Below are 24,270 nucleotides of genomic sequence, written 5' to 3'. Positions count from 1 at the left end.
CAATAAAGTTAAGCCTGAGCTATGAATTTCATATTAGGAAGAATAATCAGCAATAATACTGTGAAGATATAGGCCACAAGTTAACAATGAAACAGTCCTGGAAACACAATAGGATTATGGATACCTGATGAATGTATAGAGGCTGAGCTGTTAATACACACTGAAGAGAGTGGTCATAAAAAAAAAATCCATCTGTAGGGCGGGGCAGTAGTAATGCACACTTTTAATTCCAGCACTCGGGAGGCAGAGGCAGGTGGATCTCTATGAGTTCGAGGCCAGCCTGGTCTCCAGAGCGAGTGCCAGGATAGGCTCCAAAGCTACACAGAGAAACCCTGTCTCGAAAAACCAAACCAAAACAAAACACTCAAAAACTCTGTAGAATATAAATGCAAAGAAAAAAAAAAAAAGATGTTTTAAAGGCTGGCAAAAGAGCTCAACAGGTAACGGCACTTTCTGCCAAGCCTGATGACCTGAACCAATCCCCAGGACCCACACTGTAAAAGAGAATCTACTCCCCAAAAGCTGTCCTCTGTTCACACACAGACACACATACAACAAATAATAAATGTTTTATTTATAATTACAGCACTCAAGAAGCCGAGACAGGAGAATTACTGCATGTTCCAGGACTGCCTGTGCTACAGTATGAAATGCTATCTCAAAAAACTCAAATAGTGCCAGGCAGTGGTGGCGTATGTCTTTATTTCCAGCACTTGGGAGGCAGAGGCAGAGGCAGAGGCAGATGGATCTCTGTGAGTTCGAGACCATCCTGGTCTACAAGAGCTAGTTCCAGGACAGCCTCCAAAGCCACAGAGAAACCCTGCCTCGAAAAACCAACCAACCAACTAAACAAACAAACAAACCTCAAATAATGGGGTTGGAGAGACGGTTAAGAGCACTGGCTGTTCTAGAGGTCCTGAGTTCAATTCCCAGCAACCACATGGTGGCTCACAACCATCTGTAATGAGATCTGGTGTGCAAACATACTGCAGGCAGAACACTATATACATAATAAATAAGTATTTTTTTTTTAAAGAGCACTGGCTGTTCTTTCAAAAGAACAGGGGGTTCTACTCCCAGCATCCACATGGTAGCTCACAAGTGTTTGTAACTACAGTTCAACCGGATCCAACACCCTCTTCTGGCTTCCTTCTCACCAGACATACAAAAAGAAGGTACACATAATACAGGCAAAACATTCATACACATAAAATAAAAAAAAAAGAAACTCAAATCAGGGCCAAGGAAAGGGCTTGGTAGGTAAATGCACACAATTCATAAGCCTAATGACCTGAGTTCAATGCCCAGAACCACATAAAAAGTCACATGTGAGCCGGGTGGTGGTGGCTCACACCCTTAAAACTAGCACACGGGAGTTCGAGGCCAGCCTGGTCTACAAAGCTACACAGAGAAACCCGGTCTTGAAAAAAAAACAAAACAAAAAACAAACAAACAAAAGCCACATGTGGTAGTGCACGTCTGTAAGCCCAGCATTCTTTTGGAGAAATGGGAGGCATAACGGGAATCTAGCCTGGAGACCGCTGTACAGCAGCAGCAGAAACAAGACAGACCCTGCCTCAACATAATGGAAAACGAGAACCGACTCCTCAAAGCTGTCTTCTGACCTTCACTTGAGTGCTGTGGTACACACATGTAATGTAAGTGAAAAAAATTCAAACTCAAATAACTGATTACATTTTCCCAAAGCACAGATAAAATGTGACAATAGTTGTAGGTGAAGAAATAAAAAGAGAAAAATCCTCTGGTATATAACAACAGAATGGTCTGTTTTGAGGAAATACATTTAGGAGCCTGATAAAAGGTATTGGTAGATAGACTACAATGTAGGAAAGTTGTTGTAACCAAAAGATGGAAATCCCAATGCTGAATTTTCAGGCTTATTTGTATACGAGATTAGTGTGTCCTCTCTCTTCCACCTGCCCCCAAATCATCTTTGCATGGAACAAGGCATGGAAGAAAATAGAATCTATTTGTAGTGAGTTAAATTCGACTGAACAGAAGAAATATCTGAAGATCTACAAAGATGACACCAACTAACAATCTAAGCAACAGAGAAGAGGCTACCTTAAATGCCCTCCCCTGATAATGAGACTGATGACTGACTTATATGCCATCTTATAGCCTTCCAGCAGCTGGTGGAAGTAGAAGCAGATACCCACAACTAATCACTGAGCTGATATGGGATCCAGTTGCAGAGAAGGACGAGTGATGAGCAAAGGGGTTCAGACCAGGCTGGTGAAACCCACAGAAACAGCTGACCTGAACAAAGGGGAGCTCTTGGCCACCAGACTGATAGCTGGGATACCAGCACGGGACTGATCCAGAACCCAGAACCGTGGGTTTCAGTGAGGAGACCTCAGAAATCTACAGGACCTCCTGTAGTAAGTAGTTCAGTACTTATCTCTAGCATAGGTGTGGACTTTGGGAGCCCATTTCACATAGAGGGATACTTCCTGAGCCAAGACACACAGGGGAGGCTTAGGCCCTATCCCAAAGGATATGACAGACTCTGATGACCCCCCCCATGGAAGGCCTCACTCTCCCTGGGGAGCAGAAAGGGTATGGGATAGGTAGGGTTTTAGTTGGGGGGGGGTGGTAGGAGAGGGAGAGGGAACTGGTATTGACATGTAAAACAATCTTGTTTCTAATTCAAATAAAAAGAAATCTGAAGGAAAAAAATTCGACTGAACAAATATTTCTTAAAAGTCTACTATGTGTATAGGATATGTGAAAACGCTTGTCTTATCTCAGAGTTCACAGTTATATGAGAAAAAGAAGAACGAGGTTTCCGGAAGTACACAAAACAATCCAAAGTGGAATAGAAGCGCTCTGAAGTGTGTTTCAAAGGCAAGAGGACTTTGGGCACTCAGAAAAAAACCAAGAACGGTGGTTTTCCGGGCAATTGCTGAAGAAACCGTAGACAGGGAGATGAAACGTGGGGGAATATGTCAACCGTCGAAGAACCAGGAGAAGACAATTTCTAGCTGCCCAGCAAACACCGGTCTCCGCACGCGCGGCTCCGCGGACAGGCGCGCCCTCTCCCGCGCAGGCGCGGGGCTTAAACCCGCTACCCTTTCTCACCTCGAGGGCTGCTGGGCTCCTCTTCAGCCAACTTTCTCAGAGGATACGAGAAATAACACCGTCTGGAGAAAGCCCGAAGGCCGGGCTACCAGAGTGTCCTGTCAACCCGCCTCAGACGCCGGCCAGGCCACATCCCCATGGCAACGCAGCCAAGCGCCAGTTCGAACGCGCGCGCTGACGCCCGCCCGGCCGTGGTCCTCGCAGCGCCGACCAATGGACATTCGGGAAGCTGCCGTCGTTTGCCGCCTTCTTCTCTAAAACACCAATCAGAGATCCGAAGAGACAAGGGGCGTAACCCTCGGGTGCATCTTTCCACCAATGGGTCCGCTTGGGGAAGATCTCGCGACATTCCCTGTCAGAGAGCCGTGCCTCAGAGGCGGGTCTAAGCGCCTGATGCCCAATTCTGTTGCTCGCCTGAAGTCCAGCCGGGCTCTTCTGATTGGCTGGCGCGCTTCGTCTCCATTCAAGGACCGCCTCCTGCCTCGGTGCTGCGGGTGAGTGCGGTGGGGCGCGGGCGCGGGCGCGGGGCGGGGGTAGCGTAGTGTAGTGCGGTGTGCTACCGACCTGTTGCTGCGTGGTTAAAGCTGGCCGTGGGGCGTGCGCAGGCCAGACCCCAACCACTCGCAGGGCCTCGGAGAAGAAAAGGTTCAGGGGTCCCCGCCACCTTCTGAGTGGTGATGGTGTGGGTAGAAGAATCCCAGGAAGGGCCGGGCTTGGGATTTAGCGGGCCAGTCATCATAGCGTAGGCCTCAACATTGCTTTGTTGTTATCAATTAAACCCTGCCTGCCTTCCAAGTGATCGTATATGCATATATATATTTAAATTCTACTTATTTTTTATTTATGTGTGTGTTTGCGCGCGCGCGCTCTCACCTGTCTCAGTTTGTGTGCACCGAGTGCTTGTAGGTCCCTCGGAGGCCAGAAGACATCGGATCCCAGGAGCAGGAGTTAAGGGCGATTGTGAGATAGTATAGGTTCTTGGGAACCGAACCCCAGTCCCTTGGAAGGATAGCAAGTGCTCTTATCCACGAAGCCGCCTCTCCAGCCACAAAAGATTTTTTTTTCTGTTCGCACTGTTCATTGAAATGAATGTCGAGACAGTTCAAACAAAGCCACAAGACTCCAATCTTAGAAAGAGCAATCAAGTTGTCAAACGCAAAATGTTTAGTATCTGATGGAAGTTAAGATTAATGATGTTAGAAGTTTGACATCCCTGCGTTTGAATAACTGAAAAATATTTCTGAGCCGTAGTTTTTTTCCTTTTCTGAAAAATGGTAGTAATGCCTCCCCAGTTTGCAGAAAAGACTAAGTGAAGAAAGGTAGCACAATGCCTAGCCCTTACTTGCTCTGTAGACCAGGTTGGCCTCAGGAGTGTTGGGATTAAAGGCGTTTGCCACCACTGGGGGGGGGGGGTATTTGGTTTACTTCCCAAAACACTGCTCATTATCCAAGGATGTTGGGACAGGAACTCAAACAGGACTGGAATCTGGAGACAGGAGCTGATGCAGAGGCCATGAGGAGTGCTACTTACTGGCTTGCTCCTTGTGGCCTGTTCAGCCTGCTTTCTTACAGAATCCATGACCACCAATGCAGGAGATGACCCCACCCACAATGTGCAGGGCACTTCCATATCAATAACTAATTAAGAAAATGCTGTACAGCTGGGCGTTGGTGGCGCACACCTTTAATCCCAGCATTCAGGAGTCTGGGGCAGGTGGATCTCTGAGTTCGAGACCAGCCTGGTCTACAAGAGCTAGTTCCAGGATAGGCTCCAAAGCCACAGAGAAACCCTGTCTCGAAAAACCAAAAAAAAAAAAAAAGAGAAGAAAATGCCGTACAGCAGCTTGCCTACATCTTATGGAATCATTTTCTCAACTGAGTCTCCCTCTTGCTTGTGTGAGTCTAGCTTGTGTGAAGTTGACATGAAAGTAGTCAGCACGTGGGTTGTCAAAGTATCAATGATGAAAACAATTATTTTTCGAATAAAAAGTGTCCAGTTTAGAAAATTAAGAATTGAGTGAGATATCACTGAATTTTAGACCTAGTTTCTATTTACCTTATGGACAGTCTATAGAACTTTAAATTCAGCTCAATTCAAATGAAAATGAGTAGCTACTTCCTTTCACATCCTGTTATCCAAACCAAACACCTCTCCTGGTTCCCTTGGACTTAGGAAATTTCTCTGTTACACAATGAAATATCAACTTCGTCAATGTTCCTTAAGACATCTCATACTCACCCCTTTTTTTTTTTTTTCTTTTTGTTTGTTTTGAGACAGGGTTTCTCTGTGGCTTTGGAGGTTGTCCTGGAACTTGCTCTGTAGACCAGGCTGGTCTCGAACTCACAGAGATCTGCCTGCCTCTGCTTCCCGAGTACTGGGATTAAAGGCATGTGCCACCATCGCCCGGCCTGCTTCTTTCTCATAGGCTCGCTCCTAATCTAGTTTCCTGTTATTTACAAGCTGTTGAAATAAGCTTGTAACAATCGGTCTCTTTGCCTGCAGTTTTTTCTTCCAATTTGTTCTCCACCTTGCTTACTGTCAAAATGCTTTTGTAAAATGTCAGTCTGACCAAAATGTAATTTACTTAAAACCAGTAGTCCTTATTGTGTACAGGATATAAATTAATCCAGGCATGGTAGGATGCCTTTAATACCAGCACTCCAGAGGCAGAGCTAGACAGATCACTGAGTTTGAAGCTAGCCTGATTTACATAGAGAGTTCTGGGTCAGCAAGGGCTATGTAGTGAGACCCTAAAATAAAAATAAAATATAAAAAACAATATAAACTAAGCTGCTTGCCAATAGAATGCCATTTAGTGTGAGGTCTTTATGATGGTGCTCCAGAGATGGCTCAGTCTAAACAAAGTATATGCTGTACAACTATGGGGATCTGAGTCTGAACCTAACACCCAGGTGAAAACACATGTGCTGCACACATGAACATCCTTATGGGGTACCCCTTTGACCCAAAGATCCTGTTTCACTGTCTTTATGTCTTTTTCTCCCACAGGACAGGGATATACCCTGGATGTTCTGGAACTCGAACTCACCCATATCAGCCTGCCTCTGCCTCCCAAGGTGCCTGCTGCATCACTGTCCAGCTTGCTTTTCTGTCTTACATACTTCCTTATGATGTATGAAACACTTCATAACATCTCTTTGTCTTTTGCTTTCACTAGGCTGTGACCCTCTAGAACAATTTCCCCTTCAATCCTGCCATAGAGAACTTACTCAGCAGACAACAGGTGACTAAAGGATATCCATCTGTAGGTTCTAGTATTAGAATTACTTAAGTCAGCTTTCTGTAACTGAACAGCAGGTGGCGCTAAAAGGCCACATAACAGAATTAACATTATATAATTTTTTTTTTTTTTGGTCCCAACCTTGTCTGACTTTGCCCTGATCCTAGAAACCAGTATGTCATTGCAGGTAAGACTTTCTCCTCAGCCAAATAGCAAAGATTGAAAAATGATTCATCGACTTGATCTCCCAGAGAGGAAGCCAAGGCCCAGAGAAAGGTATAGTTGAGGGAGCATTTTCTTTGTTTCGAATTTTTTCATATAATTTTTCCTGTTTCTTTTTTTTTTTAAGATTTTATTTGTTATGTATACAACATTCTGCTTCCATGTATATCTGCACACCAGAAGAGGGCACCAGATCTCATAACGGATGGTTGTGAGCCATGTGGTTGCTGGGAATTGAACTCAGGACCTCTGGAAGAGCAGTCAGTGCTCTTAACCTCTGAGCCATCTCTCCAGCCCCTCCTCTGTTACTCTTTTCTTCCTTTTATTATTATTACAAGAGAACTTTGTCTGGACAGATGCCTCATCTTCTTCCAAAAACAAAGAAGGAAGTTGGAGAGTTGGATTGAGGGCCATTGTGCTTTGTGAAGAGAGAGAGCGTGGAGCTGCTTGAGAGCAACAGAGTTGGTTTCCCCTTCCCAGGCCTGTGCAGACTTTCTAGTCACCAGGTTTAAACAAAACATGTGGTTTTCAGTTCCCATTTCTTAGAAAACAGCAGTGCAGTCATGGATACCCTTGTCAACTAGGCACTTGTAGGAGCCTAAGGCTACACTTTCCCCACCTGAGTTGGATTGGTTACCTTCATCCTCCCCACATAAAATTTGTTTGGTAGAAGAGTTTCCAGCTAGACATCCTATACAGTCTCCAGTCTACAGATTAAAGGCCAATGGGTTTTAAACTGGTGATGATTTTATTAATCACTTGTTCATGCTGTCAGAGCCATGTGTGTATGCTTAACCCTATTTCATGATAAGGAAGCTGTTAAATGTTAAATAAAATTACAGGCTTTGGAGTTAGATTTCTCTAGATTCAAATCCATATTACCAGCCACCTATGTTTATTTCTTCCTTATGTGTATTTTATGTTTTGAGACAGGACTTAAGTGGCCCAGAAAGACCTCAAATTTATGTGTACTGAGGTTACAGGTGCAAGGTACAGGTCACTAATCCTGGCTTAACCTTTCTTAAAATTTCAGCTTTGAGAAAGGTACATTAGTATAACCTTTGTGTTCATTTGGAAGGCAGAGAAGTAGATCTCTGAGTTCAAGGCCAACTTGGTTTACAAAGTGTGTAGCCAGGGCTACAAAGAGAAACCCTGTCTCAAGAAAAAGAAAAAAAGCTTGCTTGTTTGTTTGAGACAAGATCTTTAACACAAGATTCTCCTGCTTCGATCTCCTGAATGCTAGATTTTAGGCATGTGCCACCATGCCTGGCCTTAAAGAGTTGCCTTACAGCATTAAAAACTTAAGTTGTCAAAAACTTGGCATAGTGTAGGTGACACAGTATTGTTATGACAGCATGGTGGCTTAAAACACTATGCTTTAAGGGATTTAGACCATCAGAAAAGTGAAGTAATTTTAGGGAACCTGTTATATAAAGACTGAAGGTATAGCTCAGTTGGAGAGCGCTTACCTCACTTGTTCACACAAGTTTGAGTTCACACTCTGGTCCACAAAAATAAGCAAGCAAATAAAAATATGTGTTTGTGAGAGCTTTTGCAGGTAACTGTTTACAGTAGCATTCTTGATTAATTTGATGCATGTTGGACTATGGCAGCATAGCCATTTATCTGTTAATTCCCCCCCCCCCCCACACACACACCCATTGGTCTTGAATGTCCTAGGCTGTGAGGAAATTCTGTCTGTGGAGAAAGCCAAGAGCATTTTTCCTTAGCTTCTAGAACCTTCTGATGACATTGAGGGTTTGGGTATTTTGTTTTTTGTTTCTTTTTTCCTAACCACCGCAGGCACTCTGCCACTTTTCTGAAGTGTGAATTGCCTGCTGTCAGCCTGGAGTTCTCACCTCCGCAATCCTGGCTGCAGTCATATTTGCATATTGGATGCTGTGTTCTTTAACCCCCTGAGGTTTGAATCTACTTGGAGAATGTATGAGAGCTGAATACTTTCAAGCCTCTGGATCTTTCAGCTCCCTCTTATCCAAAACACCAGAAAACCAACAATAGCTCCATTGACTTTTATGCAAATGGCACTCTTCAAGAAAACACTGGGCTGTTTCCCAGGGTCCCAGAACATACTTAAACATTTGTTTCAGTGGGAGGTGGAGAAAGAGTTCTGTTGAGTCAATGAACATCTGTTGAACTGCTAAATAGGGTTCCAAGGAAACAGACTGAGTCTGATTCTTTCCTGCCAAAGGTACCAACAGAGACTTACCTTACAAGGGATGCATACTTAAAATGGCTTTGTACTGGGTCACTTTAGCTATACTGGAACTACATTTCCCAGAATCCTCTTTTTAAATATTTTTTTTATTATTTAATGTGTATGAGTGTTTTGCCTGCATGTATGTCTGTATATCACATGCAAGGAGGTGGGGAGCCTCTATGTGGATGCTGGGAATTGAACCTGGGTCCTTTCCAAGAACAAGTAAATGCTCTTAACCACTGAGCCAAATCTCCAGCACCAGAATTCCCTTCTTAATGGTTCTAGCTCAGTACTGACCACAACAAACTTTTGCATTAGGTTTGAAAAGCTGGAGTTGTATGTTGTATGTATGCAACCGTCACGGTTGCAGTGCATACACTTTAATACCAGTCTGATGGCTCAGGCCTGACAAAATCTCAGCTCATACTGAATCCTTATTATAAATCCTTAAATTTCTGTGAGGCAAAGTCTTCTCTGATGGAGTCTTATAGTAGAGATTTATAGAGTTATTACAAGCAAGAAGACCTCATTAAAAAGGTGACACTTGAGCTACTTCAAAAGTTAAAAGAAAAAAAAAAGTTAAAAGTAGGGCTGGAGAGATGGCTCAACAGTTAAGAACTCTGCCTGTCCTTCCAGAGGACCTGGGTTCATTCCCAGCACCCACATGACACCTCACAACTATCTGGAACTACAGTTCCAGGGGACCTGATACCCTCATACAGACATATACAGGCAAAACATCAATGCATGTAAAATAATAAAATTTAAAAATTAGATGGGTGTAGTGGTGCACACATTTAATCCCAGCACTCAGGAAGGCAGGCTGATCTCTTTGAGTTTGAGGCCAGCCTGGTCTACAGAGCTAGACAGCCAGGGCTACCCAGAGAAACCCTGTCTTTTATTATTATTATTATTATTATTATTATTATTATTATTATTATTATTATTATGTATACAGTATTCTGTCTGCATATATCCCTGCAGGTCAGAAGAGGGCACCAGATCTCATTATGGATGGTTGTGAGCTACCATGTGGTTGCTGGGAATTGAAATCAGGACATCTGGAAGAGCAGCCAGTGCTCTTAACCTCTGAGCCATCTCTCCAGCCCGAGAAACCCTGTCTTGAAAAACCAAAATAAAACAAAGTTAGAAGTAGGAGCCAGCAACGTGGCTTAAATAGATAAAATGCTTACTAAAAAGCTGAACAATGAGTTCAATCACTAGAACATATAAAAATAGGAGGGAATTCCACACATGTGCCATGTCATGCCTATACTTCCCACAATAATAACAATAAATATAAGTAAATAATAATAATTTTTTCCTGGTCTTTAGAGACAGGATGTCTCTATGTAGTTTTGGAGGCTGTCCTGGAATTCGCTCTGTAGACCACACTGACCTCGAACTCACAGAGATCCACCTGTCTCTGCCTCCCAAGTGCTGGGATTAAAGGTGTGCACCACCACGGCCTGGCAATTAATTATTTTTAAAGGGATCAGTAGGAAGAGTTGATTCTATGAGGTTGGGGGATAGGCTTCTAGTACACAGCTGGCTTAAGCCAGTCAATTGAAAGGGTAACCGGGAGCTCTCCCTTTCTAGCAGTTTGCCTTCTCTGTGAGACCAGCATACACAGAATTCACATCTGACTTTAGCTGTCTGACCAGATTGTAGGCCAGACTGTTTCTTCAGCGCAGCCTCTTTACACACTGCTAGAATGCACCGTTTCTACTATCCTAAGACTTTCTCCCCACTTCCGTTCCTTTCCAAAGGAAAACACTAGCCTTTCCTCCCTTGTATGGCCACCCCAGGTCTGTCATTCTTGTCCTTCATGACGGCGGCATCTTTCCTTCCTCATGCTCTATTTGTGGTGGTAGTGGAAAGGAGGAATATACTAGGGCTTCCTGTCTCTGGAAGGGCAAGATCCTTTCTAGTCTTAGGTTTCTAAGCTTACTTAGGCAAGAGGAAGGTACCCTATATTTATTTCAGATGTGGGAAGGGCATAGGACCAGTTACCTGTTTCTACATGAATGCTAAGCCAGTGAATAAAATACTTGTTCAATAGTTCTACAGAGACAAGGTGTTTCCTTGCAGCTTCCAGAATGGGGAATGTTCTCAGCATAAATAAGGAGTCACGGAAAATAGAACATGGTGTTTTGTAAAAGCCTATGTACTACTACTTTACATATGAATTTTTTAACTCAAAAAAGATCTCATTATACATATTCTGTACCATACTTCTTGCAATTAATATATCCAAAAATATTTTCTTACAGCCAGAACATTTGGTTCTACTGGTGTGTGTGTGTGTGTGTGTGTGTGTGTGTGCATGCCTCAGAGGTAGATGTTTATACTGAAATGTAACTGACCATTCACATACCAATGGATGTTTTTTCTGCTTTAAACGGTGATATACCAGGCAGTGATAGTGCACATCTTTAATCCCAGAATTCAGGAAGAAAAGACAGGAGGATCTCTGTGAGTTCAAGGCCAGCCTGGTCTACAATCAATTTCCAGGACAGCCAGAGCTGTTACACAGAGAAACCCTGTCTCAAACACTCCCAAACAGTGTATCTCCACACCCAGTTACACAGACTTAAAACACTGAGCCATTTCTAATTCTTAAGACCTTCTCACCCACCAGTTTAGAATGATGTGGGTGTCCAGTTGTAACTTGGTGATAAAGCACTTGCCAAACATGCATGAGACCTTCTTTTTGGTCTCAACCACCACCACCACAACAAAACAACAAAAAAGGAGAAGCAAAAAAAGGAGAGGGGAGAAAAAGGTGTTTGGTTTATCCATGAGAAGGTGCTCTTCTCTAAAATAGCATTTGACAGCCATCCTGAGAATTACTCTGGAAGAGGTGTTGGGCCTGCCTGACTTTTATGCCTTGAGAGCCGAGAGTGCCTCTTTTTGTTTATTCTTTTGTTTGAGACAAGGTCTTGCTGTGTAGCCCAGGCTGGCCTCAGATTTGTGGTGATCCTCCCGCTTCAGCCTCCATAGTGCTGGGATTACAGGTGTGTGCCATCGTGCTTGGCAGCCCATCTTGATTGAACAACAAGGGAAATAGCATGTAGCTTTCTTTTGGTTCTGCCGTCCTACTTTAGGACCTTTGCCCAGGGTGTTACCCTGCACCTGAATCACATTCTCCCTTCCTCCCTTTTATGAACTCACCTTTTGACTCTCTTGTTTCTCTGTTCAAACAACCCTTCTTTCAGTAAGATTGCTATAATCTCTCAGAGGGAGTCAGATTGTTGCCTATCACATGTTTTTCCTGTGTGGCCTTATTAGCTCTGTGTGTGTGTGTGTGTGTGTGTGTGTGTGTGTGTGTGTGTGTGTGTGTGTGTAAGTTTTTAATTTTCAAGACAGGGATCTGCCTTCCTGGTACTAGGATCAAAGGCTCATGCTACCACTGTCCAGCCAGCCTGCTTTTATATATATATACAGTGTTCTGCCTGTATGTATGCCTGCAGGCCAGAAGAGGGCACCAGATCTCATTATAGATGGTTGTGAGCCACCATGTGGTTGCTGGGAATTAAACTCAGGACCTTTGGAAGAGCAGGCAGTGCTCTTAACTGCTGAGCCATCTCTCCAGCACCCAGCATGCTTTCTTATACCACCTACCTAGGGATGACCCCATCTTCAGTTTGATGGGCCCTCCTACATCAACCATTAATCAAGAAAATGCTCTACAGGCTTACCCACAGGCCAGTCTCCTAGAGGAATTTCCTCAACAACAAAACTAAAAAACTAACCTCCATTCCTTGGCATGCAGTCCTTCTGTGGGTTGTGAGATCACTGTTATCCAGTCCTTGGTATTCTCCAGCTACGCCCCCATATGTGGATTTTCCTTCTGTGTATGGCTTCCCAGTGTTTTACATCATTTTTAACTTCCTAGATACATCATGGCCCTGAGAGCATGTGGCTTGATCATCTTCCGAAGACACCTTATTCCCAAAGTGGACAACAGTACAATTGAATTTCTGCTGCTGCAGGCATCAAATGGCATACATCACTGGACTCCTCCCAAAGGTTTGGGGACAGAGGGATTAGCTTTTGGGGGAAATGTCAAGTTTAGCTCAGGAATCCACCCTGCCAGACCGCTACAAGTCCCTTTTCCAACTGTACAGCAGGAGGAGGTGGGAGAGGCAGGAACACTTAATCCACCCCAGACCTAGAAATAGGATTCTGCAGCTGACCCAAGGCAGACATAGCACTTGGTGTTTTTATATCATTCACCTGTGCTTTCATCATTAATGGCTAAACGGGAGACGAGCTACTGGCTTGGGAATTAAGAATGTTTAAATTGAGTAAAATGATTGGGCTATGTGCCTACCTTTCTTAGTTTTTCATGTATCAAAGTAGAGCTTGACTTAAAAATCCCATGTTTTTTTCCTGCCCTTTTTCTGATTTAATGTGATAAATTCCTTTGCTTCTTTGTTTAGTGTTCTTTCATTCGGGTTTTCTTTTGTGAATCACATATCCAGGGACTATGACTTCGGAGCCGTTAGAGCACAGAGAAGCTGGGTTTCCTATTCATAGGTCTTCTACATATTCTGGCAGGAACAGTGGGTAAGAGTGAAAGGGTCCTTCTCAGACCAAGAGGCTATAAAGATCATAAAGACCTTGGGGTTGTAGCCTCAACGGCTATCTTTGCCCCGAGTTCCTCACTTAGAACCCAGGATAGAGCTAGTCAGGGTTCAAAAGCAAAACAGTGAAGACCAGTGGCCTGAAGGGTTAGACTTGGCCAAGATGTGTTTGTAAGCAGGTTTCATCCACTAGCATTCTGGATGCTATCTTGAGGGTACAGAAGATTCTCTCAGAAGTTCCTAAAAGAGAAGGCAGACTACACTGGAAGAAGTGAGCTGAATGACTGTCCCTTGAGGAGTCCATACCCACCTGAGTATGGATTTTCATTACTCTTCTCTGAAGGCCACCCATGCTGTTGGATGTGTCTTACTTTTTCTGACTGCCTCTTTTTCTGTTAATTCTCATGCTGCCAGGCAGTGGTGTTGCACGCCTTTAATTCTGGTACTCCAGGAGGCAGAGGCAAGCAGATCTCTGAGTTGGAGGCCAGTCTGATCTATAGAGCAAGCAAGTTCCAGATCAGCCAGGGCTATGCAGAGAAACCCTGTCTTGAAAAGCAAAAGGGAAAAAAATCCTCATGCTACACTTACATTAAAACGTCTTTATTTAATCCAACTCTGCTTCAGATAGGGATGGCATACTGAAGCCATCCTTGATTGAGTCCATTTGGATGGTCCCAGTGAGCAATAGTAGATTGGCTCTGGCAGTTGCTGGGATGAGCCCCAGAGTCAACAGCCCCAACAGATTAAAAACAGAGAGTGGGATGAGGAGGCATGGATGGATATCTGAGATTGGAAGAAAACAAGACTTGGTAATAGGAAAGAAATTTTTGCACATTTGAGTTGCACAGGAAAGAATAAGGTAAAAGAGGTGTCACAAATACTGTAAATAGTATTCACACTTATCTCCTGATAACCGGAGTCACACTGCTGGGTCCTCTCACTTAGAGATGTGAAAGGACTTCTAATCATTTCTGTTTCTGGCCTGGGATGAAATTACCCTGCTAACATTGGTAGGCAGTAAACTGGATAGATGTTACCAGGAGGGGTGTACTAAGATTGGCAGACAGCTAGGAGGAGGGGGCACATCCTGAATAGTATTCCCTGTTACCACCAGTGTCTCTCCTACTTTTCCTCAATACACTGTCAGTGTGGTTTGCTCACACTATAAGAAGTGTTGTGCAGAAAACTTTCTCCAGAATGGGAGCTAAGTGCCAAGTTCCTATTTTCCATTCCCTAGCCACTAGGCTGCTGTGCAGAGCCCTGGAAGTATAACTTCTAGTGTATAGCTCCACCTCCAGGCCAAGAAGGGAACAGCTATCAGTTCCTGCTCCACATGAGTGCCTGAGCCAGGAGGAGGTACAGGTTACCAGAGCCCTCTCACTGCTTCTGGGCCCTTCTGGGACACTAAGAATTTGTGGGAAAGGCCATGGGTAACGCTAGGGGCCACCACAGTCTGCAGAGCTTCAAGTGTTGCTGCAACAGTTTTTTGGCAGCTGTCGGCTTGGATTTGGGTCTTGCCAACAAATTTTCTTAGAACTGGCTCTTGGCTTGTCCTTAGTCTTAAGTTCCCATCAGGACTTTCCCTGTGAGTCTGAAATCTGGCCTTGCTCAGTTAGGAAGATGAAAACAATTTGAAAAAGCCTTGATGGCTACTTGGAACCAGCTGCTGGTGCAGCAGTGCAGCGTTTGCGCCTGTTAACTGTAGGGTGTTGAGTCCTCACTGGATTTTCCAGTTAGCCCTCACTCTGTCAAGAGATTCTGCCTCTCCTTAGAAAAATTACTTTAAGGTCTCCAAGAGAAAAGTGGTCCCTGTGCATATCAGAGGGAGAAAACTCAAAAGAATAGGAGAGCAGAGATCCGAGGAAAGCCATCTCAACACCAGAAGGCAGAGCCTGTTCTGCGGTGGGGATGTAGCTTGGTGATAGAGCACCTCCCTCCCGTGCACACCACCCCAGTGTAACACGGAGCAGAGCAATAATGAAGCAGCCACTAAATCTGGCTTGCCAGGCACATTTGTGTCACTCTCTACAAAGATGGAGTAGGAAGAAGGGATTTCTCAGACCATGAGAACCAGGCACTGTCTGCCTTGTAGCCCTTCCTAGGCATGTTTGGATACTGACCATCGGTAGACTTCCTTTCGCCCAGGTATTCCCAGGAAAGTCACTGAAGACCCTGAGGTTAGATCATCTGTCCTGGAAAATCCAGCTTCAGTTCCTGTTGAAGATTTCTTCTTTATTTCCTAACCAGGCCATGTGGACCCTGGAGAGACTGACTTGGAAACAGCCCTTCGAGAGACTCAGGAGGAAACAGGCATAGAAGCAAGCCAACTGACCATCATCGAGGGCTTCAGAAAGGAACTCAACTATGTGGCCTGGAAGAAGCCTAAAACAGTCATTTACTGGCTGGCAGAGGTGAAAGACTACAATGTAGAGATCTGCCTCTCCCAGGAGCATCAAGCTTACCGCTGGCTAGGGCTGGAAGAGGCCTGCCAGTTGGCTCAGTTCAATGAGATGCAGGCAACACTCCAAGAAGGACACCACTTCCTCTGCTCCACACCGGTGTGAGCTGACTGCAACACATGCTTCCATTTCACCTTTGAGGGTCTTCTGAAATGAACCCATCCTCCCATCCAGGGAAGGATGTGCTGGTCCTTGGCTTGCTATAACCCAGAGCAGATAGGTTGGTGAAATTAAAATTAGCTCAACATTTTCAGGTGAGAGCAAGGAAGCCCTGGGTTCAATCCCTACCATAGAAAATAATTACTTTTAAAATAAGAGCAAGAATTTTAGCTAAGTTAAAAAGCAGAGGGGTAAAATTTTTAAAATGCCAGCCCCAGTAACTGTATCCTTGTACTTGATAAACTTCAAACAGCTTACATGCCTTTTAGCCTGTGTGTTTACTTCTTGGACTCATGCCATGGGTTGGGAAAAAGAAAACTGAAGTTGCTAGGCATTGGTGGCACATGCCTTTAATCCCAGCACTTGGGAGGCAGAAGCAGGCGGACCTCTGAGTTTGAGGCCAGCTTGGTCTACAGAGTGAGTTCCAGGACAGCTAGGGCTACAGACAGAAAAACAGGAAGGAAGGGAGGGAGTGAGGGAGGAAAAACTGAAGTGAATTAGAGCTCTGGATTTAGCCAGAGGGAATCCTTAGACCACCGTTGTTCTGACTGTGTAAACCAGAGAAAACCCTATGTCCAAATGCTATACCCCCAAAAGCTAAGGGCTAGGGGATGAGATTGGAAGAAATCCAGCATATGTAGGCAACCCTTCTGCTGCTGCAACTCCAAGCACATCCTCGCCCACAGACACACCCATGGAGTTGGGATTTCCAAGGCAATAGAACTGGAGTGCAGAAATTGAATGTTTTGTTCTGATATCTCTCCAGCACCGACATACTTTGTAGTTATGTAGGAAATATTTCAGACCCAAAACCTTGGGCTGCCTGGGCCAAAACAGAGGTGGGAAACAGGCATCCATGGATCCCCAGGTTAGTAACACATGTACCCTCGCCTTTTACCCTGGCCTGTCTCCCAGAGTAATGAGCCTTGTCATCATGATTGAGGTAGAGAATGAGGCTAGCCCAAGTTTACAGGCTCTACCCAGGTCATTGCATGTGTGCTCCTCACGAAGAACTACCTTCCCCGTGTTCAGCAGACTTGCCATTGTTTCTTCCTAATCCCTGCCTATTGGCTTTCTCCACAATGCCTCTTTAAGACCCCAAGGTGCAAGAGTTGGGTCTTAGCCTTCTTTTGCCTTGCTACTAGGGCTCTAGGAATGCTGAGGCAGGTGTTAGATCTTAGAGCCCTTCCAGAAGCCGTTTGCAGCTGGGTTCATGTGGATTTTATTAGAGGGCTGTTGCCCAATGAAGTGCAGAAGATTGAAGGGGAAGGGGGCATTGGCAAAGGTCAACCTGGATTACCGGAGTCAAGAACAGTCACCCTGAGGAAGGAGAGCAAAGTCACCCGGTCTTAAGCAGGCTTCCAGATGTTTCCAGTCACTGGTTCTTTGTGCAGACAGGGCAGGAGCACTAGTGAACAGATCTTGGAGCACAGCCAAGGACCTAAATGGTTTTGTTCCTCACCCCTTTGCACAGCACTCTCCAAAGGAGGCCTGCTGCAGGAAGTTTTTGGAGCTTAATGTTCTCTTCCAAGCCAGCAGGGACCACATCCCACTGATTTAATAAATGCCTGCTGGGCAGTGGTGCCAAACCACAGACAGGCTGCCTCCTAACAAGGACTGGCTGGTCAGCCCTGTGCTCTTAAGAGTGGAAGACTAGAGTCTGAACATTCTAAAACTCATGCATCAAAGTGGAAGGGACTGAAAATGACCTGATTTTGCTGTTTATTTGTATTGCAGGGGAAATGTATGATGCCTGGCATGGCATGGTATGCTTGTAACCATAGCACTTTAGAGGCTGAGGCAGGAGGATTGCTGAGAGTTCAAGGTCAACCTGATCTACAAGAAACAAAAACAGGGGCTAAAGAGATGGGTCAGTAGTTAAGAGCACTGCCAGCTTTTTCCAGAGGACATGGGTTTGATTCCTAGCACCCACACCCACATAGTGGCTCACAACCGTCTGTAATTCCACTCCCAAAGAATCTGATGTCCACTTCAGGTGGGGACATGCATATGGAACACAGACATCCATGCAGGCAAAATGCCCACACACATGAAATAATTTTTTAAATCTTAAACAAAAAGAAACAGCTGGGAGGTGGTGGTGCACACCTTTAATCCCAGCACTTGGGAGACAGAGGCAGGTGGATCTCTGAGTTCGAGGCCAGCCTGGTCTACAGGGCTAGTTTCAGGACAGGCAGTGTTGTTACACAAAGAAGCCCTGTCTCGAAAAAGGAAAAAAAAAAAAGAAAGGAAAGAGAGGGAGGGAGGGAGGGAGGAAGGAAGGAAGGAAAGAAGGAAGGAAGAGAAACAAAAATAAAAATAGCATACAGTAAGAAGAAAGTAGGGAGGAGAAGGGAGAAAGAAAGCAAATGGCCCCTAGTCCTGGAAGTTGTCTAATGTGGGAAGCTTTGAAAATAAGATGCCACAGGGAAGGTTCTTTAAAATATCTTACATAGAGGCCAGTGAGATGGCTCAGTGGGTGAAAGTGCTTGCTATGCAAGTCTAACAACCTGAGTTTGATCCCCAGATGCTACTGGGGAAGAAAAGAACCAATTTCTAACACTTCCCTCTGACCTCTTCACACATGCCATGGTATGCATATGCCCACACTCATACGTTATATCATCATCATCATCAGTTAGAATATCTTAGTTTTGGAATTATTCCTCTGGTCCTTCTGGGGTGTTCCATTAAAACGTAAATACAGAGGGCTGGAGAGATGGCTCACTGTTGCTCTTGCAAAGGACCTGGTTCCATTCTAAGCACCTATGTGGTGACTCATAACCATCTGCAATTCCAGTTCCTAATGATCTGATGCCCTCTTCTGACTTCCATGGGCACCAGGCACACATGTAGTGTGCATATGGTATACATACATGCAGGCAAAACACTCCTATGCATAAAAAAATAAACTACAAACCAGTCATGGCAATATGCATTTATAATCTCACCAGTGGCCTCTCCCGGACTTTTACAGTGCTAAGTTTCAGCTGCTCTTCAAGACTCCGACATATCCTTAAAACCTGTGTGCTGACCCCGAGAAAGCAATTCTCAGAAGATTTTTCCTGAATGGTGTTGGTCTTTTCTTAAACACAACAGGTTCTTCAGCATGAACTGACCAGAATCACAGATTCTTAATTCAAAATACCTAATGGCCTCCATAGTCTTTCAGGAACTTTCAAGCTTCCCTCTGAAACTTCATGAGCCAGACCTTCCACCATCTACCCTGCTTTTCAGTGTTATTTTCTAAGTTCCCGTATATCTCAGAGTTACTACTGCTGGGATGAAACACCATGACCAAAAGCAAGTTGGGGAGGAAAGGGTTTATTTGGCTTGCACTTCCACATTGTAGTTCATCATTGAAGGACATTGGGACAGGAATTCAGAGCAGGAGCCTAAAGGCAGAAACTGATGTGGAAGCTATGGAGGGGTATTGATTACTGTCTTGTTCATCATGACCTGCTCAGCCTGTTTTCTTGTAGAACCCCAGACCACCAGCCCAGGGATGGCACCACCCACAATGGGCTGGGCCCTTCCCCATTAATCATTAATTAAGAAAAGGCCCTACAGCCAGATCTTATAGAGACATTTTCTTAATTGAAGTTCCCTCCTCTCAGATAACTCTATCTTGTGCCAAGTTGGCATAAAATTAGCCAGCATAACAGCTCATTAACCTCTGAACACATAATAACTTTTCCAACACAAAGTTCCAAATTCTTCCATAATTGTTCCAAAATCAACATGGTCAGGTCTGTCATAACAATAGCCCATGAGCCCAATACCAATTTGTGTCTTAATGATTCTAGTACTGTGATAAAATACCATGACCAAAAGCAACTTGGGGAGGAAAGGGTTTATTTCTTCTTACCGCTCTCAGTCCACTCTCCACCACTGAGGGAAGTCAGGATAGGAACCTGGAGGTAGGAATTGAAGCCAAAGCCCTGGAAGAATGCTGTTTGCTGGCTTGCCCATTCAGGCCTTGCTCAGTTTGCTTGCTTATATAAGTCAGGCTCCCTGTCCAGGAGTGGCACCACCCACTGAAAGCTAGACCCACCAACATCAATCATTAATCAAGAAAATGTTCTACAAGCCAGATGTAGTGGTGCACACCTTTTATCCCAACACTTGGGAAGCAGAGGCAGGCAGATTTCTGTGAGTTCAAGGCCAGCCTGTTGTACATAGTTTTAGGACAGTCAGGGCTATATAGCTCTGTCTAAAAAATAAAATAAATGGCTGGTCAGTTAGTGGTGGCTCATGTCTTTACTCAAAGCACTCAGGAGGCAGAGGCAGGTGGGTCTCTGTAGTCCAGGCCAGCATGGTCTACAGAGTGAGTTCCAGGACAGTCAAGGCTACACAGTGAAACCCAGTCTTGAAAAACAAAGAAAGGAAGGAAGGAAGAAAGGAAGGAAAGAAGGAAGTAAGGAAGGAAAAGAAAGAAAATGCTCTACAGACATTGACTCAGGGTGATGATTCAGGTGTGTTGTATAGACTTTCAGCATGTTTGAAACTTTTTTCTTGGGAAATCACAGTCATAGATCCAGCTCATTAGAAGAGTGAGGCAGGATCACTGTAGCCCAGGACTTTATAGGTCCATCTGGACAGTGTTGCTGGACTCTGATATTCAGAGGGGATATGTATGAATATGATCCAAACTAGGCAATAAAACCACATTTTAACAGTAAGGGGAGGGAGCTAGAAAGGAAGGTCAGCAGTTAAGAGCACTGGCTGCTTTTGTAGAGGACCTGGGTTTAGTTCCCAGCACCTGCATGTCTGCTCACAACCATCTGTGACTCCAGTTCCAGAGGATCTGCTGTCCTCTTCTGGTTCCATGGCACAGAGCATGCATATGGTACAAAGACGTACATGTAGGCAAAACACCTATACACATAAAATGAAAATAAACCTTTAAAAAAAGGAAAAAAAATAAGGGAAGGGTTGTTAGCATTCATTTCTGGATTTATTACCAAGCATGGTAACAATATTTTTCTTTTTTGTTTATTATTTTTACCACTATTACTTCTACAGACAGGGTCTCAAACCCCAGGCTGTCTTCAAACTCATTATAGCTAAGGATGACCTTAAGTTTTGTTTTGTTTTGTTTTTTGAGACAAGATCTCACATTGTAGCTCTTTGGCTGGCCTGGAATTTACAGAGTACACTTGGCTGGCCTTGAACTCAGAGATCTGCCTGAATCTGTCTCAAGTGCTGGGATTAAAGGGGAATTTGCCATGCCCAGTGTCTGCAGCACTAGTACTCTATCCCCAGCCGGTGTGTAGAACATTTTTGAAAAATGTTGAGAATGAACATTAAGTGTTCCCACGTCAAAAATGTCAACAAAGTGAGGTGTATGTTAATTGGCTAGATTAAACCATTACACGTGCTGTGTGTGTGTGTGTGTGTGTGTGTGTGTGTGTGTGTGTGTACTTTAAAGAAACTTGTTGTAAAACTGGGTGGTGGTAGCACATGCCTTTAATCCCAGCACTCCGGAGGCCAGAGCTGTTACACAGAGAAATCCAGTCTTTTAAAAAAAAAAAAAAAAAAAAAAAAAAAAAAAAGCAACATGTTGTAAATAATAGTTATATAAACTTACCTGGAAATTTAGAAAATAAGTTTCAGAAACAAATGTTTCTGGTTGAGACAACAAAGAATGATAACTGTCCTTTTATGTTTATGAGTTTTCCAAAATGCTGATATATTATTATTACCTTTGTACAAATCATAGCTTTAAAATGTTTTGTTTCTATTTATTGTGGCTGTTAGTAAAAGACACGTTTTATTTATTTTTGTTTTGATTCTTGGCTTTTTAAAAGAATACAAATTTAAATGTTTGTTTTTTTTAGATTTATGTGTTATTTCCTGTGTGTGTTTTGCCTGAATGTATGTATGCACACCACCTGTGTGCAGTGCCCAAGAAGGCCAGAAGAAGGCATTGGGTCCCCTGGAAGTGGCGTTCAGAAGGTTGTGAGCTGCATGTGTACAGCAGGAATTGAACCCTGGTCCTCTGGAGCAGCCAGTGATCTTACCCACTGAGCATCTTTCCAGCTCCTTCTTTTTTTTTTTTTTTTTTAAGCTTTTTGAGACAAATTTTCTCAACTATGTAGCCCAAGTTGCCCTTAGACACACAATCCTCCTGCCTCAACTTCCTGGGTGCTGGGAGTACAGACATGTAACACCACACCTAGCTGAAAAGGCATACTTTTGGAGAGAGATTTTGTTCATGTAAGAAAAACAAAACTGGTTTGGGTGTGAGCAGAAAATATTCAAAGTCTGGCAAAATTGTTTATGAGCAGATGTAGTTTTTAACAGTATGAAGCTCCGAAGGGCTGAGAAATGGGAAAGAAGAACCAAAGACAATGGGAAATTTCTTTCAATTGGAAAGGGACATTGAAGTTAGTTATTCCTTCCCCAGCACCCCAGCATCAGATAAAGCTTCATGTAGACATAACAATGGGTAAAATATGTTGAGTATAAGGGTAGAAATTTTTTGTTTGTTTGCTTGTTTTTGTTTTTGTTTTTGTTTTTTTGAGACAGGGTCTCTCTGTATTGCTTCGGAGCCTGTCCTGACCAGGTTGGCTTCGAACTCACAGAGATCCACCTGTCTTTGCCTCCCAAGTGCTGAGATTAAAGGTGTGCAGCACCAACGCCTGTTGAAATTTTGGTTTTTTGAGACAGGATTTCTCTATGTAGCTTTGGAGGCTGTCCTGGAACTTGTTTTGTAGACCAGGCTGGCCTCAAACTCACAGAGATCCACCTGCCTCTGCCTTCCGAGTGCTGGGATTCATGGCATATGCCACCACACCTGGATTGGAGGCTTTTAAAAAGGCAATTGTGACATAATTTATATATAACAGAGTACATCTTTTTTTCTTTTATTTTTCTGAGACATAGGTCTCATTACAAGGCCTTGGCTGGCCTGGAACTCACTATGTAGAGCAGGTTGGCCTTGAGCTCACAGAGTTACACCTACCTCTACCTGCCAAGTGCTGGGATTAAAAGTATGTGCCAACACCCTGGGAACTACATAATTTTGAAAAATATACTTTTTTTAGTTTTTCTTAATCACAAGGCAGCGTAATTATCTCCACCACTACCTAATTTTAGAAGACTCTTAACACTCAAAAAAAAAAAAGAAACTGTCATACTTCTTAGTAAGCATTCTCGTGTCTTCTTGGCTGACACTTGCCCTACTTCCTGTGTGTGGAGTTTCCCTTTCTCAGCATTCATGTAACTGGAACCCTGCACCCAAGCATGGTGGTGCACAGCTGTAAGCCTAGCGCTTGAAAGGTGCAGGAAGAAGGGACAAGGGTTAGGTCATCCTCAGCAGCTAGAAAGTCCAAAGCCTGGGCTACTTGAGCCCCCATCTCCAACAATAAAAAACAGTAAGTAAGCATATAAGTTGCATCATACAATTTGTGACTTTTTGTGTCTTACTTTTCTTCACTGAGCATGTTTTCAAGGTTTATTCATGTCATAATGTGTCATTACTTCATTCCACTTTTATGATTATAGCTTTGTTAAAATATAATTCATATACCATATGAAATGCCCATTTTAAAGTGTACACTTGAATGAGTTTTAATATATTAATTGAGTTGTGGGAATTATAATTTTAGGGTTTTTTTTGTTTTTTGTTTTTGTTTTTGAGACAGGGTTTCTCTGTGTAGCCCTGTCTGTTCTAGAACTCACTTTGTAGACCAGGCTGGCCTCCAGCTCAAAGATCTGTCTGCCTCTGCCTCCAGAGTGCTAGGATTAAAGGTATACTCCACCACTGCCTGGCACAATTTTAGAGAATTTTAATCAACCTTCAAAAAACCAAAAACAAAACCCCATAACCATCTGCAATCATGCTATTTCTCCCAAATCATAAGCAAGCACTAATCTACTTTTAGTCCCTTATAGATTTGCCTATTCTGGACATGCCATGTAGTGAACTTATACAATATGTAGTCTTTTGTTACTAGTATTTTCAGGGGTATTCACTTTGTAGCATGCACTAGTACTTCATATTCCATAGTTCCAAAATACCATATTTAGTTGACCCAATTTGAGTTGTTCTCTTTTTTTTTAGCTATTATTTAAAATGCTACAAATTCTGTGAATAAAAATTTATTTCCTTGGATATAACTAAATGTAGAATTGTATATCAGGTGCTAGCTATATTTAGTCTTTGAGGTACTTGTAGACTGGCTTTAAATTGGCTGTTTTTCTTACAGATCCACCAGTGATGTTTGAGGTGAGGACTGGGATCCTACACAGCCTCTTCAACATCTTTTCTGTTT

The 24,270-nt window shown here is 43.6% G+C and overlaps 2 protein-coding genes across 10 annotated transcripts in view; one reads left to right on the top strand and one right to left on the bottom strand.

The window, feature by feature from the left end:
• Kif24 (kinesin family member 24) overlaps positions 1-3,282 on the bottom strand; it is a 55,361-nt gene extending 52,079 nt beyond the window's left edge. For 2 of the 3 annotated variants that reach the window (XM_035439923.1, XM_035439922.1), the window contains exon 1: positions 3,103-3,282. The gene's annotated coding sequence lies outside the window, so the exon portion shown is untranslated. The remainder of the gene's footprint in view (positions 1-3,102) is intronic. The other variant, XM_027403337.2, reaches the window with a different exon arrangement.
• A 171-nt stretch (positions 3,283-3,453) lies between these two features.
• Nudt2 (nudix hydrolase 2) lies at positions 3,454-16,259 on the top strand. Of its 7 annotated transcripts, none has more exons than XM_027403344.2 (5): positions 3,536-3,596; positions 6,282-6,347; positions 6,512-6,620; positions 12,683-12,816; positions 15,621-16,259. In XM_027403344.2, the coding sequence occupies exons 3-5, from the start codon at positions 6,571-6,573 to the stop codon at positions 15,935-15,937; spliced, it is 501 nt and encodes a 166-aa protein (XP_027259145.1). In that variant the 5' UTR covers positions 3,536-3,596; positions 6,282-6,347; positions 6,512-6,570; the 3' UTR covers positions 15,938-16,259. The 7 variants fall into 7 exon arrangements, with proteins under 7 accessions (XP_027259143.1, XP_027259145.1, XP_027259151.1 ...); XM_027403345.2 differs by lacking the exon at positions 3,536-3,596 and adding an exon at positions 5,475-6,180 and having other exon boundaries at positions 6,532-6,620; XM_027403347.2 differs by lacking the exon at positions 3,536-3,596 and adding an exon at positions 5,475-6,180 and having other exon boundaries at positions 6,519-6,620.
• The last annotated feature ends 8,011 nt before the right edge of the window (positions 16,260-24,270 follow it).

The sequence above is a fragment of the Cricetulus griseus genome, chromosome 2, assembly GCF_003668045.3.
Source record: "Cricetulus griseus strain 17A/GY chromosome 2, alternate assembly CriGri-PICRH-1.0, whole genome shotgun sequence".
Lineage (NCBI taxonomy): Eukaryota > Metazoa > Chordata > Mammalia > Rodentia > Cricetidae > Cricetulus > Cricetulus griseus.
The sequence above is the reverse complement of the archived record's forward strand: the minus strand, read 5'-3'. Positions and strand labels throughout refer to the sequence as shown.

Bases quoted from the DNA above. Each gene is read 5' to 3' on its own strand.
- Nudt2 (XM_027403342.2), top strand. From the start codon at position 3,496: ATGCCCAATTCTGTTGCTCGCCTGAAGTCCAGCCGGGCTCTTCTGATT. The intron at 3,597-12,682 runs GTGAGTGCGGTG...TTAACTTCCTAG, and splicing joins CTCCTGCCTCGGTGCTGCGG to ATACATCATGGCCCTGAGAG. The intron at 12,817-15,620 runs GTTTGGGGACAG...TTTCCTAACCAG, and splicing joins TCACTGGACTCCTCCCAAAG to GCCATGTGGACCCTGGAGAG.